The sequence below is a fragment of the Boleophthalmus pectinirostris genome, unplaced genomic scaffold (genome assembly GCF_026225935.1).
Source record: "Boleophthalmus pectinirostris isolate CB_2022bp ecotype Guang Dong unplaced genomic scaffold, ASM2622593v1 HiC_scaffold_16, whole genome shotgun sequence".
In the NCBI taxonomy this organism is placed as follows: domain Eukaryota; kingdom Metazoa; phylum Chordata; class Actinopteri; order Gobiiformes; family Gobiidae; genus Boleophthalmus; species Boleophthalmus pectinirostris.
Window position 1 is genome coordinate 35,701,879 of NW_026571095.1, and position 20,554 is coordinate 35,722,432.

The 20,554-nt window shown below is 40.5% G+C and overlaps 1 protein-coding gene across 1 annotated transcript; it reads left to right on the plus strand.

Annotated features, from left to right (window-relative positions):
- The first annotated feature begins 36 nt into the window (after window positions 1-36).
- On the plus strand, window positions 37-17,139 carry fam110b (family with sequence similarity 110 member B). Its single transcript, XM_020938720.2, has 3 exons — window positions 37-534; window positions 2,064-2,449; window positions 6,112-17,139. The coding sequence occupies exons 1-3, from the start codon at window positions 409-411 to the stop codon at window positions 6,983-6,985; spliced, it is 1,386 nt and encodes a 461-aa protein (XP_020794379.2). The 5' UTR covers window positions 37-408; the 3' UTR covers window positions 6,986-17,139.
- The last annotated feature ends 3,415 nt before the right edge of the window (window positions 17,140-20,554 follow it).

The window sequence follows — 20,554 nt, forward strand, 5'->3', positions numbered from 1 at the left end:
TATTATAAAAGTTTAAATTCTGAAACAACCAGCCAATTCAGATTAAAAAGTCAAATTTAAGATAGATACAAGACTAGATTACTGGTCTTGTTTAATATTTTTAAGAGGTAAAAAAAGAGTTTAAAAAAATTGGAAACTTACATGATTATATTTCTTTAAAATTTATCACTGTTTGCTTTTAATTTTTATAATATTTATAGTTAAAATAGCCTCTAGAAAAAATCGTTAACATATCATTTAAGGCGTCGTAGCTCCCCCAGGTGTTCCCTTGGGCCATGTAAAGTGCAGATTTCGCGTCAGTCTCTCTCTCCTCTTCAGTCTTCATGTTTTGGGGGCCCCCCGGTGCCCCCGCCCTCGCTGGACCCCCCCACCTGCACCACGGCTGCCCCGCCCGCTCACCTGGTTGCCATGCCCACGGAGACTCTGGCCCCGCCCTCTCTGGCAGATAACAAGGCTCCAGGCCCCGCCCCCCCGTTCGGCGCCTCTGTGCCGCTGCGGATTCTCAACAAAGGGCCCGACTATTTCAGGAGAACGGTACGAAGGGACAGGACACTTTTATTTAAACAGGGGTTATGCAAAATGTACTTTTCTGGTTTTGACTACTATGTTAAAGTTGTTTCCTCATCAAAACTTGCCTATTTAGAACTTTTAGAACACAACTTTTAGATGTCATCCGTGCATGTTTGACTACTGCATTTTCTGGACTATTGAGCAGCGCGCCCAATAACCAGTGTTGTGCATGAATGAGTTCAAAAGAACACATTCATTGAACACGTTCATTTTTCAGTGAACTTTGAACTGAACGCAACACATTTGTAAATCAAGAACTTGAAGTGAATTTGTTCAGATTATATGAGATGAACGACGTACGTCACTGTTGGGGTCAATTAAACATCGGAATTTGTTTTCACCTGATGAGTCGCGTGTCAAGGTCTGCTCACACTTTTTAGTTCCACTGTAGACTTGATACAAGAGGCTAAACTCTCCCAGTCAAGTTTGATCGTCTTTCCCATTGACAAACACAGAGCAGTGCAGCGTGTGTACGTCCTGCTGCAGCTGCCGGTAAAGTCGCCTTTGCGTTGACATGCGGCTGTGGCTTCGCGATGGCGCGGCTCTGGCTCTGGCTCTGTGTCTCTCAATGGGAAAACATTAATGAACAGTCGTTCTGGACCTGAGCTCTTTCACACGACACAGAACTGCTCTGGGAGCACATTGTGCAAATGGTAAATGCACAAATACAATGCACCTACGCTCAGGTAGAGTGTGAAAAAATAGGATGGATCCCATTTTTGGAAATCTCTGCGTGCAGGACGCGCTGCTACATACGTGCGTTTAGCGTGTGCAGTGGAGCCGCCCTCATCACTTTCATTCTACAAATTACACGTCCAAAAGTTGCAGTGACGTCCCTCTGTCACAGAAAGAACACATATAGTTGTGTCCTTTAGTTCAACAGAAACTGATGCGCAGTTTATGCAAATTAGCCGTGCGGTTTTAAGTTTCATTTCTGTAAGACGTAAACAAATATGTCCAAGTTACACATTAAACACATTATAATGTCTAACAGGCTAATGTGGCTCTAGAGTGTTTATAGTTTATATGCTGTAAAGTTGTTGTAAACTGGAAGTCAGTTTGAAAAATAAGTTCAGCCTTTCATTTACAAATCTCACCTAAAAATAAAATGAACTGAACTTTGAACTAGTTCAAAATTAAAATTGTGAACTATGGACGTGAACTGTTCACTTTGAATATGTGTGAACTGAACTTTGAAGTAGTTCATGAAAAGTGTGAACTTGTACAAAGCATATTGACAACTTCTTACTGATACCCAGCCCTAGTTATAGGTCAGATCTGTGGAGAGGCGACCCAACTTACAGTCAGAATGTCTGTTTTTCTAGTTACTTTTGAGCAATAAACCCACCTGTAATTGAATAAATGTAAAATAGACCTGTTTAATGTCACACTATGGAACATTCCCGACAGAGCAACAACATCTCAGGTGACGGATGCCTAACCAAAAAGTTACACAGTGCGCCTTTAACTGTCTTGTAATATTTTGTTTCCAGGTGGAGCCGAACCCGAAGCGCCTGAGTGCGGTGGAGCGTCTGGAGGCGGATAAAGCCAAGTATGTCAAGAGCCAGGAGGTCATCAACGCCAAACAGGAGCCCATCAAACCGCCGGTGCTGGCCAAGCCCACGGCGGCGCTCCTGTCCCGCAGAGAGAGGGGGGGGCCAGGAGGGGGTGCCGGGGGAGCTCTGCCCTTCAAAGCCTCCAACAACAACTCCAAACCCGAGCACTGCCCCAAAGGAGGGACCAAAAGAGACAACCTCAACCTGGAGATCCTCAAGAACCTGCTGAACTCTGGGCCCGGGGCGGAGGGCTTTGGCGGAGGAGCCAAGAGCGCCGTGCTGAGGTCGTCCGGGGGAATGGCGCGCAGCTGGACCCCGTCTGGGTAAGGGACAGGGACTCGAGTGTGTTTACGTGTGTTTTAATTAAGGATGCAACGATACAGTTTTCTCACGATTTGAGACGAATCTCGATACACGAGTCACGATACCGATTCGTTTTCTGATGAATATAATATAATAATATGATGTTAATGAAACACACAACACACTACACACTACAGCAGAACTACTGTACAGTTTATATGTCAAGTGTTTTAGTTGATTTGGTTCAGTGATTTACATAATTTTTATTCAGTGAGAATAAGAACAGCGTTTCTCAGTCTAGTTTATATTTTATAATATGCCAGCCTACTTTTTTTTTTTTCCCCAATATTTTTATTAATTTTCAGACAAAAAAAATCACATGGACAATTGTTAATACAGGTCAACATATAACCGAAAAAAATAAAATAAAATAATAATAATGACAATAATATTAACGATAAGCCAATTCACACACTCACACTCATACACATTCACATATTCACTAAACAATATTTGCACAATACAATTTGTCAGTCGCAGGTAAGTCCGAGATTTATATTCAGTGATCAAAAAAAAAAATGTAGAAAATAAATAAATAGAAGAATAATAAAATATAAATTAATTGTTTAAAGAATTAAATAAAGTAAAATAGGTAAATTCATAATAAAAATAATAAAAATGATTAAAAAAAATAATATAAATTAAGTATTATCATTGTTATCATCATCACCAGCAATGTTGAACAATAACAATAACAATATTATATTTCTATTTTTGGATATAATATTTAAATAAGGTTCCCATAATTTCACAAAGTCTTTTAGTTTTCCCTTTGCTATAAATGTCAGTCTTTCAAGGCCGACACATTCTGAAATTTCCTTAACCCACTGTTTTGTTTAGGGGGCTTCAATGTTTTTCCAGTCCAAAGTCCAGTCATTTTGTTTGTTTTTTTTGTCTGTAATAAACCTTCTGGATATATTCCCAATATAATATACACAGTTTTGCACACATAGGAATCTTTACACTGAATATTTCTGTCAAACATTTTCCTCTTTTCAGAATATTTGAATTACCGAGCAGCTAGTCTACTCTTCACACAGACTATAGGAGAGCTACACTATCACACTTTTCCTTTTTTGATGATGATTCGATGATTTTTTCTCCTCACTGTTCTGTTCCCTCTAGCAAAGACAGTACGTAGCTCCTCCCCCACTGCCCTGGTACAGTCGGACACACTGAGCTCTAACATCCTCTTTCTGAACACTCAAACTATATTATATTACGTAGAAATGTCTCAACAGACCGTTTTCTGAGTAAAACTTAAGAGACAGAGTGTGAGAAAAAGCTTGTGTATATCATGAGTCACGTCACCTGCATTTGATTAGAATTGTTTTTGGCTTCCCGTCGTCTTTAAAGTATTTAAAAGTTCATATCTTTGTCATTCCTGGGTCTATCCATGTAAAATAAAGTGACTTAGAGATAAAACCCTGCTCTGTTAGAATATTTCAGCTGTAAGTCTCTATGGAGCTGTTTTCTGCTGCATCTGATCATCAGCTGTGATAAATGTTTTCCTTTAGGACTAAAAAAAAAAGACAACACAGAGGCCTGGAGGGACACGTCTGTATCGACCAAACACATGTATTGAATCGTGAGACCAATATCGAACGATTCAATATCATATCGAATATCGTTTTAATGTGGTAATATGAAAGATGTGAAAGATTATTTTTACCTTCTTAAAATCATGAAAAATAGAAGTAGTTCATTTTAAACAATTTGCTTTCTTCCTCATTTACATTCAGAGCATCCTAATTGTTCACCATGATGAGTTTCTAAACACTTTTCACAAGTTCTGTGCTATCCCCACTGTTTACAACAACTAGCATTCTAACAGCACAACAGCCTTAAAGGTTGTATAGAGGGTTTTTTAAGGGAAAAGAAATACAGCGACAGTCCTTTTTCAAATGTTGTGCATGTATGACACCACCTTCCTCCTCCACAGCCTCAGTAGAAACACCTCCTCCCGCCTCTTTACTCTAGAAATCACACTTGTTTACAGCCAGTTCAGAATTACTGTTGAAGTGACCTGTCTAGAAATGATTTAGCGACCGATGCGTCAATTTTTAGCCCCTTCGTCTGCTTCGAGATCTTCAAGAATCACCTGAGTTTGGCTTCACTCCTTTTCCCCTTCTCTTCTTCTTTCAGCGATCTCAAAAACGAACTTTCTTTTGCGGCGAACTGGTCGTGGATTCTCGTCCACCGTCGCGACAAACTTTGTGTGAAATGTGAGGAAGCTACAGTTTAAAAAAGCCTCTAAGAACCGCTGTATATAAACCACGAAATGCCAGTGAGTGAGTTACACTAGAAACGTAGGGAGTTTGATCAACAACCCAACAGCCAATAGAAAATGAGGGAGCCTTGTTTTCTATTGGCTGATGTTTATCTGGCCTCAACATGTCCACAGTTGATAGATTTTCATTGTTATTATTATTTTTTTGGTCATAATTACAAAGCTGCTGCGTCTCTGTAATGGTATTTTAAACTTTCATTGACAACTTGAAACTAAAAAAAAATTCTCCATACAAACTTTAAGGGAGAACAGTGGACTTCCTTTATGCCCTAAATGTTTTTTGTTATGAAAAATTCTCAGTTATGCAACATTATGCGCATCAACCAAGGCTCAGTGAACTGCAGACAGACTTCAGTCTTTGTGATTGGTGATTAACGGTTGTATGGAGGATTTTTTTTTTTTTAGTTTCAAATTGTCAGTGAAAGTTTAAAATACCATTACAGAGACGCAGCAGCTTTGTAATTGACGACCAAAAAAAAAAAAAACTGAAAATCTATCAACTGTGGACATAGTGAGGGCAGATAAACATCAACCAATAGAAAACGAGGCTCTCTCTTTATCTATTGGCTGTTCGGTTGTCAATCAAACTCTCTACGTTTCTAGTGTAACTGACTCGTCGGCGCGTGAGGATTTCGTGGTTTATGCAGTGGTTCTTAGAGGCTTTTTTAAAACTGTAGCTTCCTTGCAGTTCGCACAAAGTTTGTTGTGATGTTGGACGAGAATCCATGACCAGTTCGCCGCAAAAGAAAGTCCGTTTTGAGGTCGCTGAAAGAAGAAGAGAAGGAGAAAAGGAGCGAAGACAAACTGAGGTGATTCTTGGAGATTCCTTCCAGCGATGGCGCGAATGAAGCAGACGAAGGGTCTAAAAACTGACACGTCGGTAGTTGAATTATTTCTAGACAGTTCACTTCAACAGTAATTCGGAATGCGCAGCGGCTGTAAACAAGTGTGATTTCTAGAGTAAAGAGGCGGGAGGAGATGTTTCTACTGAGGCTGTGGAGGAGGAAGGTGGTGTCACACAACACAACATTTGAAAAAGTTCTGTCACTGTATTTCTTTTCCCTTAAAAAATCCTCTATTCAACCTTTAAATGTGCTTTTAAGAAACAAATGTATTTAAAGTTAATAAAAAATTTGCAATAATAAAAAAAAAATCACTCTTTTTTTCTCTGCTCTTTTGCCACTCCCCCTTTTCTTTTCTTCTCTCCCCTTCTCTCTCTCTTTCTCCCATCCTTCTCACCTTCTCTCTCATCCTCCACCTCTCTTTCTCATCTTTCTATCCCATGCTCTCTCTTTTTTTCTCCCCTCCGTCTTTCTCTCTCTCTCTCTACAGGATGCCGCTGACGTACAGATCCACCATGACGCTGAACGAGCCCGCCTCAGACTCCGCTCCGAGCCCGGGCACCTCCCACTCCCTGCGCTCCTTCTCCCACTCGCTCAAAGTCCTGCCCATCACCAGCAGTGGGCGCTGCAGCCCTCAGCTGGGCGCCAACCTGAACCTGAGCCGCCGCCGCGCCGACTCCACCGTCCCCGAACGCTCCTGCTCTCCTCTCCCTCCGCTCCTCACCTCGCACTCCTCCTCAGACCTGCTCAGACTTTGCAATGGGAAACCTCTCCGCGCCGCTCGCTCCAGCAGCTCGTCGGCGCCCCCTATCCCCCCCAAACCCAACCCGGCGTCGCTCCCTCCGCCCGCACTCTCCCTCTCTTTACCTCCGCCGCGCCCCATGCAGTCGCCTTTACCCTACGACAACACCACTCCCCAGTCGCTCCCCTGCGACCTCCCCGACTCCTCAAACGCCGACGGCAACAATGAATCTGCGGTCACGCGGCGCTCATCGCTACATCGCTCCAAATCGGATTTATCAGACCGCTACGCCCGAGCCGGCGCCGACGTGGAACGCTTTTTCAACTACTGCGGCCTGGACCCCGAAGAGCTGGAGTCGGTCGGTCCGGAGAACTTTGCCCGGGCGAACTCCGACATCGTTTCGCTGAATTTCAAATCGGCGTCTATGATTTCGTCCGATTGCGATCAGTCGAGGAGGTCTTCGAACGACGGGCTCTCGGACGCGGATGACGAGGAGGAGGAGGAGGAGGCCGGGGAAAGGGTTCCGTACGGGATTTCGGCGGTGGAGCGGAACGCGAGGGTCATCAAATGGTTGTATAGCATCAAGCAAGCGAAGGAGAGCCAAAAAGTGTCGCACGTTTGAAAGACGATTATGCAATGGCTGGAGCTGGGACGATTTCGAAGTTGCACAAGTAGGAACGGAAGGAGAAAGACTGCTGACCGATCAAAAACTATAAAACACGTGAAGGAAAAAAAAGCTGAAGAACAAAATTTTAAGAGAAAATTTCAAGTCTGGGCGAAGGTAAAATGTGAAATGAAAACTTTCGCCGAATCGTTTTGGACAATTGAACTCAACTATAAAGAACAAGAGTCAAATGCACTATGATTGTTACATAGTTTGTCTCTTCAAAACATGATTCAAACCAGAGATGCGTTCGAGAACTGGATGGAAGCTCGGTATTTTCAAATCAAAACATATTTTAAAATTTTGGTCTCAGATTTGTGGAGAACCAGCCTTGAAAAATCCAAATATTACAACCAAAAACATAAATTCTTCGGGGGTTGGGGTCCATCACCGGCTTCTCTCCATGGAGATGTTGCCTGGAATGTTCCACAGTATGTCTTTACACCACAGAGACAACAGGTAACTCTGTAGGGCCAAGTTACAGGCCAGCTCTGTGGAAAGGCGAGTCCACTCACACTCAGAATGCAAGATTTTAAGTCAACAGAAACCCATTATTATTGAGTAAATGCACGATGGATACGTTTAATGCCACACCGGGACATTCTGGGCCATTTTTATTCCTTGTCTCCATGGAGATGTTGGAGTCGGACCCTTCACCTGAAAAGAACTGCGTAACTTTTCTGGTGGAGGCTCTGTCAGATGCTTTTCTCCATTATTGCTTTGTCTGGAAATGTTTCGCAGTGCGGCATTAAAACTTTCAACCTTCACAGGGACCAAAACCGGACCAAGCTACAGGTCAGGTCTGTGGAGAGGTGAGTCACTCAGAGGTTTTAATGCCACACCGGGACATTCTAGGCAAAGCAGAAACATGTCCATGGCGACAAGTAGAAGCTCGACCCCTTGACCTGAAAAGAACTAAACAACTTTTCTGGTTTGTCTAGAATGTTTCGCAGTGCGGCATTAAACCTTTCGATCTTCGCGGACACCAGACCAAGTCACAGGTCAGATCTGCGGAGAGGCGACCCCCGCTCACAGTCAGAACGCCTGTTTTCGAGCTGTAAAACCACCCGTGATCGAATAAACGTTAAAGTAGAGCCGTTTAAAGTCACACTGTGGAACATTCCAGGCAGAGCAATGACGTCTCCATAGAAGGAAATGAAAAAAGTGAGAATTTTTGACTTTCATTCAAGCCACTAACCCGTTTTGTTTAATGGCGTTGTCTAAATATCTGAGATTTGTGAGGAGAAGTGCAATAAATGGACTAAACCAGACGTACAACGCCCCTTAAAGATTAAAATTTTTCGGAAATTATCAGAATTTAACCTACACATTTGTCCAAAAAATATCAACAAAGCTTTTCTAATTGCTTAAAGCGTTGATACAAGAGTGTTTCTCCATCCAGTTTTTTGTAACACATCTGTGGACCGGGCCTTTAAAACAGTGGACATTTCGACTTGAACTGAGTGAAGATATACACGTTTTTATTTCAAGCTTTCCTCATTTTTTCTTATCAGTATTGTCGAACGTGTTGCGCGAACGTACATTTGAACTGGAGAGGGGTGTGGGCTTTATGACTTTATTATAAAATGCCAAATCGTACACAGCGAATGGTCGGCGAGACGATTAAATTTACAGATAAAGTTACAGATATTTACGTTTCATAGTGGGCAGAGTTCAGTTTAAAAGGTTCATTTTACGCTATTTTCTGATGTTTTAATGTAGTTTTCTCATCGCAAACGGACCTGGAGTTGTGTTTTGTTTCATTCACACATTTTTAAAACACAAACGCTGCATATGTACTGGAATCATTTGGATAATTTCAAACCTGCAATCGCCAATCTCGACTGAACTAAATCTAAAAGGAGCTGTTAACCTGAAAAAAAAAAAAAAAAAAAAACAACCGCTTCGTGACATCACAAGGTGGGCATTTTGACCTTTGGAGATGAAGACAGACTAATAATAGGGTCTGGTCAAGCAGTACCGGAGGGAAACAGGAGCAGATATTTTACATTCAAATGTGTCTTATTCAGAAACTAGAGGGACTATTGAAATAAGTAAAGTATCAGAATGTAGGAAAGAGTTACACTCCAACAGGGTCAAGTTAAACCTGTGATATTCTTTCAAGTTGTCGACAAAAAATTTAAAAAACTCATGTCGGTAACGGAGGGAATGAAATATGCAGCACTTTTTGGGCAATAAATCCAAACAGTGATAACTCTTGGTTCTCACTTACATATCCTTAACAAACTGGTTTGAATATTTGCTTCATATAGTTTTCTACCATATGGTACAAGATTAGGTTGAAAAACCTCTTACTTTTTGACTCATGAGATTTTTTATTAAGAAAGGTCATGGTAACGGAGGGAAAAGTAACGGAGGGAAAATTGTACAAACAAGTAGAAGGTGCAGGATTTTACATCATTTGTCGCTTTTTTCTTCTGAATATTTTAATATTACTTCAAAATGAAAGGAAACTATTTCTATAAAATATGTCAGTCCTTCCAAGCAAATTTTTATTTATTTCATTTTAAATACTTTTTTTTTTTAATCCTGTCCCTTCATCAACAGTTCAAAGATGGAATAACACAAGATATGATGAAATACATCCATTTATTTACATGATTTTTGGGTCTTTGAAATTTGGGAAATAATTTTTGTTCCATGTTTCATACATGGTCTGTTTAAAACATATGGAACTTTAGAACCAAAAATGGTCCAGAAAAAAGGTCAACAGTTTCATAAACTAGAGCACATATGTATCTGTTCAATACATTTTTATATCAGATGAATTAACTTGAACTTTTGGCCTTGGTGTTTACTTCTGCTTGACCAGGCCCACTAAAGAGTTATTCAAACGTGTGAATGAAACAAAACACAAGTCCTGGTCTGTTTTTGAGGAGGTAACAACATTATAACATGATTTAAACCTCACAAGAGTCCGTTTTGCATCATGTAGGATCTTTGTCATTGTGAAACTGCAGTTCCAAAAGTCCCACAATATTATTATGAACGGTAATCGATTAATTGTGACCAGTCGACTATAATAAAAATAATCGTAGCTGTATTTTTTGATCACTGAAAACGTTATCAGGGTATTAAAGACTCTAAACAGAAATTAAAAGACCTTTTATAACAAAACCAGCAGCATTATTAAATAAAAATGTCCAAAACGAATAGAACCATTTCTCATTTTCATCAATAGGGTTTATTCGTAAATATTCTATAAATACTAAAAGCTTTCAGTCACCAATTTTCAATGTATTTTATACCACGGTCAGCGAGAAAAGCGTTAAGTAGTTCCAGCAACCGTCAAATCACTGTTCTGTATCACTGCTCTGCGCCTGACAACACTATAGCAACAGGTATGACACATTTCAACCTGCAGCCATTCGTTATACAGTTTAAAAGTGTCAATGTACAATAAAAATAATAATTTGAATAGTGGACTAATGGAAAAATCAATCGCTGACTGCTAAAATAATAGTCTTGCCGTAAAACTCAATCTTTTGTTTAGTTTCTGCAGTGAGGACTACATAGACCATGATGCTTTGCTCCATTTCAGTGCAGCCAGCGTAAAGAAATGAAAATTAAACTACTGTGATCGTTTAATCACTGTGCAGGCCCCAAACCCTCTCACTTTGCCAAAAAATATGTACATTTATATGAATATTTTAACATTTCCCCTTCATCTTTTTTATAATTCCACTTTTCATACGGTGAAACTGTAGCTGACGCAGACTGTTAGTGTCCATCAAGTTATTTCTACATTTTATACCATTTCAGCATTTTTCATAGCGTAAATTATTATAAAACAGATAAAAATTTGTATTATTGTAACTGTAAGATGCAGCCAAAGGGAACTGAAGGTTGGGAACTTTGCTTTTCTTAATATTTTCTTAAAGATCGGGCTGTGAGTAAACGTGCTGGTGAGAATATTTGACGTTTTAATTTAAATTTTTGACAATTCAGTTTAAAAAAAAAATATTCTAAATTATTTGCTGGTCAAAGTTTTGCAAAACTATAACGTGAGGACCAGAAATAAGAATATTTTCATTTTTTGTCTTGTGATTAGTTTTAGTCTCAGTCAAGTTATTTATTTTTTAATTTTTGCCAATCTAATTTGGAAACGATTGTTGCAAAAGGCAAAATTTTGAAGATCTGTTGCCTTGGATCTGGAATTCACACTTCTTCAATACTTTCTAAAGGTGTAAGTCTGGTTCAGATGGTCGTGATTGACAGGTGGATTAGCCAATCCGGGACAAGTCTGGCCCGTCAGCATCAAAACAAATATGTCTTTTCTTTCTTTGTCCCTAAAAAACAAAATAATAACACGAGGGATTGAAAAACTTGAAGGATTTTTGTAGAATCAATAAGAGATGCACTAAACTGTGAATCTAAGGGAGAGAAATGTTTTTGTTTTTTTTAACTGATGGCGACCAATGAGCTCCTTCGGTTCACACGCGTCACTGAAATAAACAAATCTGATTTTACGATCAACAAAGTCATGTGAACCAGACTGATATCAATCTTTATTTAAAAAGAAATTATAAAAAATCTAGATTTACCTGGCAACAAGATCACGACTTAAATATTTACATTTCTACAAGAGATTTATTTTTATTTTTTGGGCCCAATTTAGATCAAAACTGTCAAATGGATGACGTCATTCCAGTTCATCAGCCAATATTTGTTATGCACTTATCCAGCGTTTTCCATTCCGATACCGATTCCGATACCATGGCTTTAAGTATCTGCCGATATCCGATATCTACAGATACCAGTGCAGGGACTAAAAATAAACTTTACTGTCCTAAAAACTCGAAATATTGTACGACAGAATGTGTGATGTAGCTCTTATTTACCTCTCGGAACACCTTTGTATTAAAAACTCAAACATTCTGAGACTTTCTGGACGAACTATGACCAGCAATACACGAATTTATGGGCCTGACCAGGGTAACGGCAGAAAAGATATTTTGGAGCCGATTCCGATCCAGCAAACGTTCACGGATCGGCGCCGATATCCCTGCGTTCTGGACTTATGCATTTTCTAATACGGCGATTCTAGTTTGTGTTATATTTCTGTGGATTCCTCGTGTTGAAGCCCCAGAGTCATGTCCGCTGTGTTAAAGGCCCCACTCATGTTCTACTGCTAAAGTTGCACCGTGGAACTTTCCCGGCGGAGGGTTTGTCAAACGCTTTTCTCCACGGAGACGATATGGCTTCGTCTGGAATGTTTCACGGTATTCTCGGTATTTTTGAGCTATAAAACCACGTGCAATTGAGTAAACGTAAAGTAAAGCTGCTTAATGTTACGCTGCGGAACATTCCAGGCAGAGCGATGACGTATCCACGGAGACGAGCATTTTGACGGACCGCCCGACCGGAAAAGTTACACGGTGCGGCTTTTGAAGACCGCTCCCACATCTTCAGAACAAACTGAACTCTATCTGTCAAATAAAATCTCCTCCTCGTATTCACCGTTGCGTCGCCGGAGCCCAGACTGCTGTTTCAAACCGCTGTGCCCACGAGCAACGCATTTGTCTCTGTTTGTGTCGAGAAAATCGTATTTATTTTAGACAAATCAGATTACAATCCTCTGCTGTTTTTTTTTTTTTTCTCTCTTGGAAATCACAATTGCTGTTAAGGATCTTTTTTTAAACGCTTAAAATGGTTGGAGAACGGATTAAGGGACGTTTTAATACAATCTTGCGGTGGGTTTGATGCATAGACTGTGTAGCGAAGTGGGAAGTGAGCATGGGCGCGCTTCCTGCTCCATCGGCTCTGGCTCCAGTTCACTTTATATTGAAAAAACGTCACCTCTCTCTCTTAAAATGTTCGTATTAATGCGCTCTACATGATCCAGGAGGTTTAATTTCACTTTTTTTTTTTTTTCAAAATATGAACATTAATAACAGACAAATGAGGTGCCTTCTTTTCCCGACAGCCTCGCTCCTGATTGGCTCTTTGGTTGCTGTGATACTCGCGCTCAGAATTCCGATTATGAAAGTGGGCTCCAAGGCTGTGTCCAAATATTCAGGGATAACGGCATTTTCAGGGGCGTCCGAATGTCCAGTTGGTGAAAAAGTAGCGCACGCAAAATTTCTCACAATGCACCTTGAAAAGTAGTGGGCATCGGTGCCACTAGAGCGTCGATGTAGACCACAATGCACTGGGAGAGTCGGCAAAACAACGGCGTACAGTGACAGGTGTTTAACCAAACACACGACTGAATGAAGCCGATAAAAGCGTTTGTTTATGGCTCTGTAGATCCTGATTCTGAATAAAACACGACTAAATAAACCGCTTACCTTAAAGGGCCCATCTCATGTAAAATAACTCTTTTCATGTTGTATCTTCTGCACATAAACAAGCACAGTTTGGGTTTTGGAACATCCATGACACAATAGTTCTGAAATCTTACTGATTTCTTGGAGTCAGTCACAGACCAGGAACTATGAAAGTCCGACTATTGCTCCTCCCCCCGCCCGTCCTGAGAAAGCACAGGCTCCGCCCTCCAAACGTGACGTAGGCTCTGAGTGAGCCGCCCTTCCTCCGCCATCTCAGGGAGGGAGGGGGAGACAGACGTGACCCTGATAGCGGCAGGAATAAACTTTTATTCATCATGGAGATACAGCGCGTTCAGCTGCATGTGTTGGACCCGGAATCAGACGAGGACTTTGAGGAGCACGAAGCTCAAGCGCCACATCCACATCAGCTGAACATTACTGATTGGTAAAGAACAATGAGTTTATCCTGTCGCTTTTGTATAGATGTTCATGTGGGAATTGTCAGACGATGCGGGGGAGGAGTCGGGGCGGAGGCGGTGAAGGCAAACGTGTCATAGGTGTATCTGCCGCGTCATCGTTGTAGCAGCTTTAGTTCGTTGTCACGTGGGAGGGTGGCAGAAATACGCTGCAATTTGTTAAAAAAAAAAAAACACAGAATCAATCTAAAAACCACTTTAGCGACAAATACAAGTCCCACACATCACTCTGAGAAGGTAGAAAAGTTGAAAAAGTTGATTTTGCACGAGATGGAGCCTTTAACTCCAGCTGTTAAAAGAGCGATCATTTCCGCATCTCAGACAAAAAGTGAATAATCCAATCCGTTTACGTGAAATCCAGCGTGAAAAAAACTCATATGGTTTTTATTAGTCCTTAAACACTTGTGTCAGTCTGATCTGATCATTATTTATGACAGAAATCAAGTTTTATTGGAGTTTATTGGACATTTTGTCAGACACCAGAGTCACGTGACCCGAATGTCGTGCGTTGCGTGTCCGAATCTTTGTGAGTGAGTGAACTGTAGGGGGCGCTAAAGAGTGCGGGCCTATGTAGTAAACGAGGGTCTAGAGATTGGAGTGGACATTCGGACACAGCCCAAATTTACCCTTATCGCCTTTAGCCTCGATGAGCTGCGTTTGACTGGAGCCGAACGCTTGCTTAAGTTCACTTCTTTATACAGTCCGTGTTTGGTTGGTGGCAGAGTGGTTAGCCCGTCTCCTCCTCTCAGTGAGGAGGTTGTGGGTTAGACTCCTGATCTCTCTCTGTCTTGAGTGAAAATGGTCTGGAACTGCTGTAGACATTGAAATCTTGAACGAGTGTTGCATAATAAAGGCGCGCTGTGTAACTTTCCGGGGGACGGTCCACCGCCCGAAGTTAGGGCTTTGTCTGGAATATTCCACAGTACAGCATTAAACATATCTATCCTGTATTCAGTCAATTAAATTTGGTTTTAATGGTCAAAATGCCAAAGATCTTCTCCGCAGATCTGGCCTGTAACATAACTTGGCGGCATTGCATGCTTGTTTTTATCGTGGCGCATTCCCGGCAAAGCAATAACATCTCCATGGAGACCAGGAACGAGCAGATCTTCCAGCAGAAAAGTTACGCAGTGCAGCTTTAGATAGAGACTGGCTTATATCAGACCTGAGTTCATTTTCTTCAGGTATTTGGTTCTTTTAACTAATTTTTGACGTTCAAAATACACGTTAAACTACACGTGGACAATCCAGAGTCGGGTCAAATGTCTCTAGTGAATCTGCAGATGTTGATGTTGATGTTGTTGGTGTGTCAGATGCCCTTCCCAGAATGGATGTGATAGAAATGATCAGGGGGGGGAAAAAGACATTTGTGGGTTTGATTTTTGGCGATTTGCGATGAAAATACCAGAGAATGAGACGGAACACTGGCATCCTCCATTGTTTTTTACTGTGTCAATGTGTCAAAACAATCTCTATATGTTTTTAAATCTTGTATTTTTCATTTTTAACCATTACAAGTTGAATACGTCGCACTAAATTTCACATTGTCCCATACTAAACAAGCCATAGGAAGTACAGGGCCACACCTTTAGACAATAATATCCTTTATACCAGTCAAACCTCTTACCTCTGGACACTGGGAGACGATCGTATTATTTTGAAGCTGGATATTGTTAGTGAACGTTTTACACTTTCTCTGTCTGTAAATGTAAAAACAGCTCCATTTTGCACAGTCGTTTGTCGTGCGCCGACGCTAACCCCAGGCTTATTTTGTTGGTGAAAATGTGACTTTGGACAATTTTAGACGCATTTATTTGGGTAGATCGGTAATTGTACGCAAGAAAGTACGGTTACCCAACGATACCAAAAGGTGTGAAGATAAAAATAATTTTTTAAAAACTACTCAAATATAATAGGGTGACCAGATTTTCAGAATTAGAAACTGGGACACTCCCGGTTTGGGGAGGTTGGGAATAATAAAACAGTGAAACGAGCGTGTAATTATGGAAAATTGTTGCGCGCTCAGCCCATTCGTGACTAATACGTGAGTCAGTATAGTCACGTTTTCTGTGTTTTGGTCATTTTTAAGCGGCTTTTCTGCATTTTACCAAAACAAGTGACGATTTATGCTTCTGTTTACTGTTGGCAGGGATCAAACTGGTCAAAAATATCAACATTTCTTGTTCAAAATTGGGACAAATCAGTGGTTTTGGATAAATCTGCTGGGACGGGGGACGCACGGCTCAAAACTGGGACTGTCCTGGGTAAATAGGGACGTCTGGTCACCCTGCTCATATAGGCTACAACTGTTTGGATATTTGATCGGCAAAACAAAACTTTATTGGGTATTTTGGTATTTCAATTTAAAAGGACTCATATTACGCCATTTTCTGATCTGTTCTAATGTCGTTTCCTTGTCACAAACAAACCTGGAGTTGTGTTTTGAGTCATTCACACATGTTGTAACACACAAACAGGCAGATTTACGCCGAGTTCTTCTGGAAAAACACCTTGTGATGTCATCATGTGGTAATACAGGAAGCGCTCCACTGTTTTTTTTTAAGCTCCACACACCTTCAGTAGAATCATTTGGATCATTTCATCCCTGGAATTTCTTTACTGATCTCTACAGAACTGAAAAAAAAGGAGCTGTAAACTTGGAAACTACCGCTTCATGACATCACAAGGTGGAACGGAGCATTTTGAGCTTTGGAGATGTAAAAACTAATAATAAATGATTACTTAAACGTGTGTGAAGGAAACAAAACACTGGTCCAGGTCTGTTTTTCAGGAGGTAACAACATTATAGCAGGACTTAAACCTCAGAAGAGTCAGTTTGGCGTAATATAGGAGCTTTAATAAAAGAGTTTTTATGAATTTTATCCTGGCGCTCCTGCTCCATAACTTTCCATGTCTTCCTCTAAGCGCGCTAACCTGCTGCACTGTATCGTCTGCATAATAAAACCTCTCTCGGGTTGACAGATAGAGTTCCCTACGTTCCCATGTGTAAAATTGTACAAGAACAATGTATATATTTGATTTAAACGTGTTGAATTTTCTGTTTTTGTCTGTCTTTAAAAGTTTGTGTCGCAATGGTTCAAGGTTTTGGACTTTTTGGTTGTGGATAAAGCGGACGGATGGACGCGCTGTGGAGATGCGGAGAAGAAAATGTGGAGATTTCAGATCCATAAAAGTTTACGGAGAATCCTTTTGGCTGGAATCCTGCTGGACTCATGTGGCTGTGTGTTTTTCAATGTGAAACTTTTACTTTTGGCTTGAATTCAGACGTGTTTTCGATTCTTTTGCATAATTTCAAATAAATGGCTTCTTTCGCCACCTCTTGCTGCTCGGTCTCATGTCTGAAATTTTTCATAACTTCATGCAGTTTTTTTTTTTTTTTTTTTTCGTTTGCAGTTTTAAGGATTAAGTTGAAATCTTTCTTACAGTAAAACTTTAGAATTTACAGAGATACAGCTTTAATTTTCACAGTTCAGAGCATGAATTTATCGTCATTTTAAAGCCACAACGTGTAACTTTTCAGCTAAAAACTAAAAATAGAAAAGTATGTTTGTTTGTTTTTTCATTTTTCTTTTGTTCTCTTCTGTTTCTTGCTCTGAAAAAACACGTGTTCTTACTGTGAGCAGGTTTGCATCTCCACAGACCTTACTCACATTTGGCCTGCTTGTTGCCATGGCAATTATCAACAAGTTAAACTAAACCAACTGGACTTACTTAACTCTTGAAGGCCGCTGTTTGCCATCACTGAGGCCGCTGCATCAGGCCTTGTTTCCCAGGAAATGTTGTTCCTTTGGCTGTAATATTCCACAGTGTGGCATAAAACATATCTGTCTCCACGGAGAATGTTGCGAAGTACGGCTTTAACTTTCTATGTCCATGGAATTATGCAGGTGATGTGCTGCCTCCAGAAAGTTCCCCTGAATTCGATATGTTTTAATAGCAAATAGTCATTTAATATTAATGATCAACCTTGTTTTGAAATAAGTTACATAGAAAATCCCGGTTATGATCCTCATCCCGGTTATGGTACGTATCCCGGTTACGAGACGTATCTCAGTTACGAGACATATCCGGTTGTGAGTCTTATCCCGGTTACGAGTCTCATCCCAGTTATGAAACGTATCCCGGTTATGAGACGTATCCTGGTTATTCTGGATCTGGTGTTCACATGTGCTCAGAGAAACCAGGACACTCTTATCCCTGTGCACTTGAGGAATCAGAGTATCCTGGATATTTAGACTGGTTTCTATGGTAACTATGGTCAAAACTTTACTAACTTAAGGCTTTTTTAACAGGTTTCTAAAAACAAAAAAGAAGACAAACATTCAGGTAAGAAAGTGAAACAGTGAAGCTCTGCCACAACTTCAGTAAAAGGTGTTTTTAACAGTTGAAAAGTACACAAACAAAGACAGAGAGGTGACCCTGGGGTTAAAATGTGGTTGTATTAAACAGTAGAACAGTTTTGGGAAAGTAACTGCTCGTACATTATTTGTTTCTTGAGTTGGCACATGCTCAGTACGGCTCCCATGGTGAAAAATCAGGATACTGCGTCTACAGGCCACAGTGTCCTATAGGGATGGGCATTTGATGAAATTTTCTTAATCGATCGTCGGAAGAATTAACGATCGATTATCGATTCATCATTAACGTTTTTATATTAATATGATCATCTGCACTAATCTGCATAAATAAACTCAACTTTACGACATATAAACATAACGATTCTAGAGCCACATCAGCTGTTTGACATTATAATGTGTTTAATTCAGTTTTGCACAACTCTCACAGAAACAAAACTTAAAACTGCATCGCTAATTTGTATAAACTCCAGCTCTTGTGTCGCTGATGTGATTCAACTTGTGTTGGATTAAAAGACATGACTCAGGTGAATACAGGTTAGTGTGACCAGATTTGTGTTTGTCAAAACCAGGACAGCGTACGGGGGGAGGGGGGCGGGGCCTCGTCATCCACATTCAGCGACTCTCACCTGGAAAAACCTTTTCCCACTGGACACAGAAACATATGTGCTGCTTTATACACTGTGCACATGGACTCACACTTGTCCCAACGCAACGGAAAGTGTGGAATTTCTTGTACAAATCCTGGTTAAATCCACATTTGTGCTTCAGTTCGTTACAGACTGACCCACTGTTTGTGTCTCGCTCCTTCTGATGCAGAGACACATGTACACACCTGTTTGGTCACGACACACACAAACATACATTCGGTTTGTCGATTAAAATGAACATAATCAATGAAATTCTTAATGATCAATTATCGATTAATCAACTAATCATGCCCATCCCAAGTATTCTAGATACTCTCTGAAAAAACCAGTGAGAGTCTCCTGGTTACTCATACCCGGGATACTACCTCATCCAGGATACTGAAATCAGGAAACTGCATCTACATGGATATTCACAAAACCTGGATACTCAAAAAACCTGATCACAACCAAACACTCGAGCGCATGTAAACACACTCACTGATCTTCATCTCCATTGATCTCTCTTAGTAAAACGTCTAATTTGACAGTTCACTGAGTATTATGTGTAAATGTTATAAACAGTGAAGTTACGTTTAATTCCACAGTGACATCAGCGCGTTGGAATGCAGCTTGTGACTGAAGTCGAACAGGAGCCGCTGTGTGAAAACCACAAAGGCACCGGATATGGACTTTTACAGAGAGAGGAGATATCAGACATTCTGTTAGAGCACGTGGTGTTACGGAAATGTCCCTTTTTTTTACAGCCCTGTACTTTCCAAGCAAAAAGACTTAGGCCCTATTTAAAAATCATGGGACAAACGGACACTGACAAGCGAAATGACTGCGTTTACAACTTGAGTAACTTCATGAACACTAGTTAGGTTTACATATGTTTCACATTATTGTTCAGTTCAGTTTATTTCAATAATGTATTTCTTATTATGTAAAGCACTTTGAATTCATTTGTTTACGACCTGCTCTAAACAAATAAACGTGCCTCATTATTTTACTGTAGTATCCCTCTAATTATTAACCTGATAAGGATTTCACGGCAAAACAAAACAACAAAACAACACAAAACTCCAGGTCTGTTTTTGAGGAGGTACAACATTATAACGTGGCTAAAAGCTCAGAGTCAATTTTGTGTAATATGGGAAGTTAACTTAGGTTTATCACAGGTGTAAGTCACCTGGAGAAGGTTATTGACAGTGTTGTGGAGTAACAGATTACATGTACCGGAGTTATGTAATCAGAGTACAAATTATGAGTAACTGTATTCAGTTACAGTTACTGTTTCAGTGAGTGGTAATTGGATTACAGTTACTTTGTTAAAATTAATGGATTACACAGAAGTATTTTCCTGTTTTCACATTTTGGACATTTTTTCTGTAATTCCACTCATTGCCAGACACTAAACCAGGACTAAAACCAGGTCCAAACCAGGTCTAAAACCAGGACTAAACCAGGACTAAAACCAGGTCCAAACCAGGGCTAAAACCAGGTCTAAACCGGGTCTAAACCAGGTCTAAACTAGGTCTAAAACCAGGTCTAAAACCAGATCTAAAACCAGGACTAAACCAGGACTAAAACCAGGTCCAAAACCAGGTCCAAACCAGGTCTAAAACCAGGACTAAACCAGGACTAAAACCAGGTCTAAAACCAGGTCTAAACCAGGTCTAAACCACCAGGTCTAAAACCAGGTCTAAAACCAAGTCTAAAACCAGGTCCAAACCAGGGCTAAAACCAGGTCTAAACC